Source organism: Pinus tabuliformis, chromosome 4_1 (genome assembly GCF_031772625.1).
Source record: "Pinus tabuliformis cultivar Carrire ecotype Pingquan chromosome 4_1, CPIR1, whole genome shotgun sequence".
NCBI lineage: Eukaryota > Viridiplantae > Streptophyta > Pinopsida > Pinales > Pinaceae > Pinus > Pinus tabuliformis.
The window spans coordinates 504,182,761-504,190,665 of record NC_142303.1 but is presented as its reverse complement, the minus strand read 5'-3'; the positions used below and the strand labels follow the sequence as shown (position 1 = coordinate 504,190,665).

Genomic DNA, 7,905 nt, shown 5'->3' with positions numbered 1-7,905 from the left:
GAGCAGTAAAGGACATATTAACTGTTATACGCTTTTGAATTTTCTGCCTTTGAGAACCTTGTGAGTTGTATGTCATTGAAGGGTGACTTGGTTTGAATAGTTAGCTTTGGAGAGCAGTTAGAGGAAGAAATAACTCAAACCCAAACTCAACAATGGAATTTTTATCAATGTGTCCATTCCAATAGATTATTATTCTAAATCTGGATGATGTGGCAACAATAATCATATATTTTTTGGAATGTACCTCAGTGAATGATCACCTTTTGTAATATTTTAAGTGCCGCTACATAGAGATGTTATTTCTATGCTTAATTAATTGCATTGATGTGCCATAGAGCAATGCAATGCATCTGGATACTTGAAGTCTTGGAATTGCAGAGCAGCATTTGCTTGATTCCTTGGTAGCTGTTTGAAGATCCTAACCAAACTGATGTTTCTTTCAGAATTGTGGTTCTTTGTCATAGTAGTATAGTACGCTGTTCCTGAGATTACCTTTGGTTCTGTTCTGAGATCTGTAGAGAATTGTTGAGCAAGGGGGAGGATAGCTTCATCTTAATTTTAAAGCATCCCTCTACCCAACGTTAAGCTTGATGGGAAGAATTATCCTATCTTCAAGTGAAGGGTGCTAAACATATAATTGAAGAATTGATTGTTAAGACTTGTGGAGGGTAAGAAGACAAATTGCACTGTTGCTAAAGAATTAGTAAAGCTTTTGGCGCACAATGAAGATGTGCAGTACATTATAAGTTTTACTATTGCAGATCATATTAGTCCTCAAATTAGAAGTTTGATTAGTTCTTGTAAGATTTGGACTAGGATTCTCTAACAGAACAAGGATTCTCTATTCTAGGAAATGACTGTATGCATTTTAAATGATTGGTTGTGTATATCACTGTTTATACGATACGTATTCAAGATGTGCAAGATCAATTTGGAGCAGTTGATGATAGAATTGATCCTAAAGTTCGTAGTGCCACTGTTCCAATGGTTGAAAAAAATGTTTCAGCCATTTGTGACCAGTGTGAATGCCACTGATAAAGTGGCTAACTTTCTTGGTGGAATGTTACTGCAGAAAGAACATTGCTGGAACAGATTCACTTAAAAGAGTGTATACCGAGCACTTACACTGAAATCACTAAGAAGAAAGGGAAGAAGTCTGCATAGAAAAGTTTAAAGGAAACTTCACAAAAAACCCTTGAAAAATGATGTTGTATCAAGCAGGGCCATTATTGCAGAGATTGTGTCAAGGCCCATTACCACAGTAAATATATATTATTTAGAACTATGTTGTAATTTTTGTCAGGGTTCATGTTTAGGTTCAACTATCACTGGCTACCCTATTCTGGAAGAGCTTTTGCTCTCCTGAAGACATCTTGATCTAACTCTTCATTCTTTGTTTTCACCTCCATAAAAAATCTCTAGTGGATTCATAAATTTTCCTTTTATTGTGACAGACTATTTTATGTGGTATTGTTGGCATACCTCCTTCAAATGGTGTTATTCCTGAATCTCCAATGCACATGAAAGGCTTAGCTACCCTCAAACATCAGGTACTAATATATTGGAATTATCAATTGCAACTTCTCAGGGAAAAGACACAATTCAGACATTTTATAGACGAGTAACTTACAAGTACTTTTGTTACAGTTGGTGCTTAGCAAGTTAGTGACAACAATCTGGAAAAGTATGCAGAAAAATTCAACCTTAGGGCAATTATACAGAAACATGCAAGAAGCCTATGAGCAAATGCAGACCCCAATGGTTTATCAGCCTCCACCTGCCTTGGTAATGGTCTTATTTTTGAGTTTGGGTGTTTCATTTTATCTAATTTTCCTCTCCCTTTATTTATTTGTCTTGTCATGTCCCAACCATTTATGCAGGCACTTAAGGAATTGAAAGAGTCCACAATTCAGTTGGCCGCAAGTACTGGGAATATGGATGCCCCAGTTGATGAATCAATTTTTAATGTTGACAAGGACGTGGATGACCTGCTTCTTGTTGAGGTGAAAGAACAACAATTGAGTAATTTGTTGCAATCTCTGATGGTGGTTGGCTGCTTTGCAGTAATGCCCATCATTAGAAAGATCCCAACTTCTATGCTTTGGGGTTACTTTGCCTTCATGGCCATAGAGAGTTTGCCAGGAAATCAATTTTGGGAAAGGCTATTGTTTCTTTTCACTGCTCCAAGCCGTAGATACAAGTATGAACTTTATTCAAACTATAATGTGATTGAATTTAATGCTTGTAATATAGTTTTCAAAGCTGATCAATGTTGAACTGATGGTTATAGAGAACTTTAGGAGTATCATGCTACATTTCTTGAAACGGTGCCTTTCAAGACAATTGCCACTTTCACCATTTTCCAGACATGTTATTTGTTGGCATGTTTTGGTATCACATGGGTGCCTATAGATGGTGTTCTCTTCCCACTACTAATCATGTTGTAACTTGTTAGTCCCAGCGAGGCAGTATATCCTTCCCAAGTTTTTCAAAGGAGCACATCTTCAAGAATTGGATGCAGCAGAGTATGAAGAAGCCCCTGGAATGCCATGCAATATAACAATGAGTGCAAGACACATATCAAACAAATTTTAAAAATATTACTCAATTCTATTTCATAAGCCCTGCAACATGAACAATAATAAATTGAACTATAACATATATTGATTGCAGGAAGCTGGAATTCAGGGGTTCGGACTAGGAAGCATGGGAACAGGTGCAAATGATGGCGAAGTTTTGGATGAGATGATTACATGAAGTCGCGGTGAGGTCAAACACACATATAGTCCACGAATAACTAGCTTGAGTGATTGCACACCAATTCATGGATCCGAGTCTGCATTAAGTCCCCAAGTTGCAGAAGCTAAACAAATATATAGCCCCCGTATAAGTGAGATCAGACAGACACATAGCCCTCACAGAGGGGAAAAGCATTCGGGCATTCCCCTGGTTAGTCAAGGAAAAAATATGAGTCCAAGTGCATTTGGTTTGAGGCCACATAAACCAACTTCCAATTAGGTGTTTGGAGTATAAATCCTCGGCTAGTAATCTTTCCCTTGAGTGAGCATATCTTATGTTTAATAGTACATATTTTGTTGGCTTATCATTATTTAATCATTGTGCCATAAATCACTCGGTTGTATTTGGTGTGTCTTCACAAAGAACCTCTGTCCATCTCAGAGGACAGGGTAGACCATATAGTGCGTGTAAAAAAATGTAATGGAAGTCAAGCTTGAAGTATTTCTGTTTTCTTGAAGCATGAAATCTATTATGTCAGTCTTGTGGTTTTGTAGACCCCGTGGTATTAAAGGGTCCTGTGAGTGGTTTGAGCTTCATAGAAAGTCATCCTTATTCTACCAGTTGGATCATAACCACAAAGTTTGCAGCCTTTAATGTTTCATTGAAATAAAAAATGTGGAAATTAAACTTGACAAATGAAAAGGAAATGGTAAGGCTTACAATATTAGAACTTCTGTAAATGTTTTCCCTTGGTTAGTTTTTAAAGGTAATGGCTAAACCAGCAATTACCTTTAAAAAGATCCAATTCATTTCTCAGAGTGGTGCAAGTATTGCACTAGGCCCTCTTTATTTTGCATGGACACATTTTTGTTCAGGCTAAAGTTGGATTTTTGATCTTCTTTTTTTGGGTTTTTTCTTTCTTCTTGTTAACCCGTAACAGGGTTTCTGCAATAGAAGAGGGGCTGTGTATTCTTCCTGACCAGTTGGCCATTGCGGTGGCACATTGATGACAACCAATCTATGTTCTGAAGGACACAATTACATTATATACCACCTCTATGCCATTTCTGTAGATCAAAGTGCCAGACATTATGCACAGATTGAAGTCAAGGACCATGTAGGCTGGTGCCACTTGTTCGAGATTCAACTCTTGGGAAGAACACCATTTCCAAGGTCCTCCAAACTTGTAAGCAGCGGCCTACAGTTCAACTCTTCATTTAGTTGAACAACACTGTTGGTGGACCATCCTTAGCATTAACCATTTTCTTACAGTGAGCTACTTGGTTCTTGATATTCCTGACAAGTAGAGCTACCCTTACTAGCACTCAACTGTGTAAAGCGCCTTTTCCAATTTTTCCTGAATCACTGCCATGTTAACTCTGTCCATTGAAGGAATGCATGCAGAAGTTTTTATATCCTTTGTTTTATGTTAAAGTGTTTGGATCAAACAGTAAACATGCAGGTATCCTCCTTTTTTTGTTAAGGGCTTTGTAGTCCCTCATACCCTAGTCTACCCAGATTGTGGAACATGTAGTTTAAGGGGTTAATTACTCTGCCTAGTGAGGCATTTTGTTGGCAACAAAGCTTGAGGTTTGGCAGTCTCAGACTTCAGTCATACATTTTAATAGAAAAATAGAGAGGCAGCATAATGTTTCAACATTAATAGAAGTCTAGTTTCCAATGAAAAGTGTTGAACAAAGAAAGCATTAAACATTCATAGCACAATTTGCCGAATATGAACTTGCCAACTTAACAAAGATTCAAATAGGTGAGATGAGATGATGAAGAGATATTCTAAAAATGTACATACACTGGCCTCACAAAGAAAGTAGGAGAAAGAATAGGAGAATTATATTAAGATTTTCAGAATGAATGTACAGAAGATTCGATGCCTATATCTATGTGCCATCCTCTTACATATTGAAGAATCAATTATGATTGAACTACATAAATAGTAATAGGTTAACAATAATATATGTATGACCAATAACATAAGAGATTATATATGAATGACTAGAATAAAACGCTGAAATAAACTAAATACAAACTGTCAATATCCAATTAACATAAAATGATATCATGAGTAGAATTTTTTTTATACGGATAGAGAGAAATGCTATCCTCTTCAAGTAACAAGTAGCCCCTATTTTATCCTAAGATAACAACTATAATTCAAATCATGTTTTGCTAGATTCAATACCCTAGATTTAGAAATAAATGACTAAATACTACAAGGAAATAGCATTACCCCATAAGCTTTTTCAGATGCAACAATATGCTCCTTTTGTGGTTCATTGTTGGCTCCTTCATCCACTATATCATGTTACATACAGGCACTCTTGCTAGCTCATGTTGAGATGGAAATATATATTTTTCATGACAGTAAAACATTTAGATAATGGAAATAAAGAATATGTGCATTCAAGTTAAATCAGATTTATCTTGAATGGTTGGGAAGATTTGTTATTATCTTTAATAATTTAAGTCTTGTAAAACAAATTCAGAAGGAATAATTTAAGTCTTGTAAAGCAACAAACTTGAAGAAAAACAAAGAATATGAAGCCATATACAAGGAATATGAAGCCTGTGTGTTATGTTAATTTATCAGTAGTTTTATGCTCTGCAGTATAATCTGTGAGAAAATTGGCTACAATATTCAACAGACAGGACATTATGAGTTTCTCAATTTGTGCTATTATATGCTATGGATTTTCTAACCGATATCTTGAAAACGCGGTCTGCACTTGCCATCTATGCCCGAGTTCTGCAGCGGTTTGTTACTTTCAAGCCATGCCTAATGTCATATTGTTTGTTGCAACTTTAATGTAGACAGCTAACCAGGAAGGCATTGGGTCATTCATAGAGGATGCTTAGGCATGATTCCAGGATTTTGAAAATAATTGTGATTTCCATCACTAGTCATAGAACTTGATAGAAAGTTGGGATATTCATGAGTGTGAATTTATGTTTGTGTGTTTACATACTTTCTTATGAATTAACTAATGCTCAGTAGCAGTAGACATTGGACAAGTATATTTGTATACTTCTGTTTTAAACTGAAACAAATCCAGGGCTAAAAGGAATGGATTGATTGCACTAGTCATCCTTCTATAACTTTCCAACATAGGCTGGAGTAAATAGATTGTAATTTTGGTAATTTTTCTAACTGCAAACAAGAACATACTTGTGTATTGGCAGGGAAGCTATGATGGCCATTATGTCAGGCCAGGTGATCGCACTCCCTTGATCGTGAGCACGATTGTGATCAAGATGGAAGACTTCATAGTCTAGATTGATTGTTTAGCAGTGATAGTTAGTGGGCTCATTCACAAAAGCTTCTATTTCACTAATCCTTTTTATAGAGTTGTCAGATTCAATTTCCAAAGGTTTTAAGTACACTATAGAGTTGAGTTCTGAGAGAGTTGTGATTCACAGTGTTAAGTATAGCAGCTATGACACTTGAATGAAGACAAGCATAATAGAGGTATCAGACTCTGTTATAAGCTTACCTACATATTATAAGGGACTTGGTTGGTTTTTTTATAATTTTATAGACAAGTTCCATGTCGTGGAAATGTGAAAAAAATTAGTGATATTGCCACCATGTGGTTCTTATCATATATGGTTTTATACTTCTTCAAAAAATTCTCTAAGAGTTCACAATGCTAAAATTCACTAGGACTTTACAAAGTTTTATTATTTAGTGAAAGACTTGCCAAGTTCTTACAAGATTTTATAATTGAGTAAAATATTCGCCATGCCTGGTGAGAGATTCGCCAGAAAATTATATATACATATTATATTATTGATAAAATCGCCTTCCATTTTTCCTATAAACCATGGAGATTCGCCCAATTATTATATTTATAAATTTGGGGGGGGGGTTCTTAAAATTTTCCCTGTAATTTATGGTTAAAAAACCCTCTTGCTAGACAAATCAGGTGATGGGTTGATCATGATGGAGCTTCTTTACTCTAGAGTTTCTGCTGCAGATTTGGAGGTTTTGGCAACAAGTTTCCCGTAGTTGATCTAAACCTTCTTGTTTCTTCTTAGCCTCATGGAAGCTATATTTTTTCCAACTCGATCTATTGCAAATCTACCAAGATGTATGATTGTGATGAGTTGGTGGATTATTTGTTGAACCCTTTGGAAGGGGCTTCTATTTGGCCTAGCCTACATGTCTCTCCTTCTAACATGGCAGATAGGGATGTTAGTCCCTATCCCAGCTCGCAATATCTAGCGGATCTAGTTTTTGCATGGCATCATGCCTGCATCACTAGGGCTTTGATTTGACAGCAGGGCATCTTGAACACAGATCCTTTGTCCCCGCCATCTCTCTACATGAGCTCGACAAATGACGAAAATTCTCCATATTCTTCCTCAAGCAATACCCTACCTACTCATGTAGTCTTGAAATACCCTCTCTCTTTTTCACTAACCTTTCACCATGTAGTGGTTTCTTGCGTGGAGGAGTTTCGGCTGGGTGGTATTCAAGAAGCAGACAAGTTAGGGTTTATTGGTAAATATATTTCCCAAGACATGTTGAGCGGTATTCTAGGATCTAGCCAAGCATTTCCGCATTAGCAAAACCAAGCTCCAATTGGCAAAGGAATGGAAAACCCATACAAGAAATGTATTAAGAGGAAAACCAAAGAATTCAATCTAACCCTCAATGAAAACATCAAGTTGAGTAATATTCGGGTTATGGAATCAAATGTTGTTATGGGTAGATTCGTGAGCCGAAGAATGTCAGTTGCGATACTGAGGTGGTGGACTAGCTCATTTTTCATACCTTTTTTGGGTTATTCTCTACGATGCTTGCTCCTCACTGTGGGGTGGATGGCCTTGATAACACATTTGTCACTAGATGCAAATCGGTTGTTCCAAGTTCACTCGAAATGGGGAAACTAGGTTATCAGACTTAAAAAATGACTGATTGATTTCGATATGTAGTCTTCTCACCAAGGGTTTGTGCTTATTTACGTTTGGCTACCGAGTATTCTATTGATCCACTGGTCTTTGAAGTCTTCAAAGAGATTGGTAATACCTTGGGTTATTTAATTGAAGGTGACTCCTCCTACTTTACATCATGGTATATGGGCTTGACTCATATACTAGTGAGAATGAATTCAGGCAAGGGCTTCGTTTACATGCTCACAATCAAAT

The 7,905-nt window shown here is 36.6% G+C and overlaps 1 protein-coding gene and 1 long non-coding RNA gene across 2 annotated transcripts; both read left to right on the top strand.

The window, feature by feature from the left end:
• The first annotated feature begins 926 nt into the window (after positions 1-926).
• Positions 927-1,780, top strand: LOC149176753 (uncharacterized). Its single transcript, XR_016258664.1, has 3 exons — positions 927-1,261; positions 1,455-1,550; positions 1,648-1,780. It is a non-coding gene; the product is annotated as an uncharacterized LOC149176753 (long non-coding RNA).
• Positions 1,781-1,885: 105 nt separating this feature from the next.
• LOC149176752 (putative boron transporter 2) lies at positions 1,886-2,555 on the top strand. The gene is made up of 2 exons (XM_089423174.1): positions 1,886-2,200; positions 2,291-2,555. The coding sequence occupies exons 1-2, from the start codon at positions 1,935-1,937 to the stop codon at positions 2,298-2,300; spliced, it is 276 nt and encodes a 91-aa protein (XP_089279300.1). The 5' UTR covers positions 1,886-1,934; the 3' UTR covers positions 2,301-2,555.
• Positions 2,556-7,905: the final 5,350 nt, after the last annotated feature.

Coding starts and splice junctions, on each gene's coding strand:
- LOC149176752 (XM_089423174.1), top strand. CDS start 1,935: ATGGATGCCCCAGTTGATGAATCAATTTTTAATGTTGACAAGGACGTG.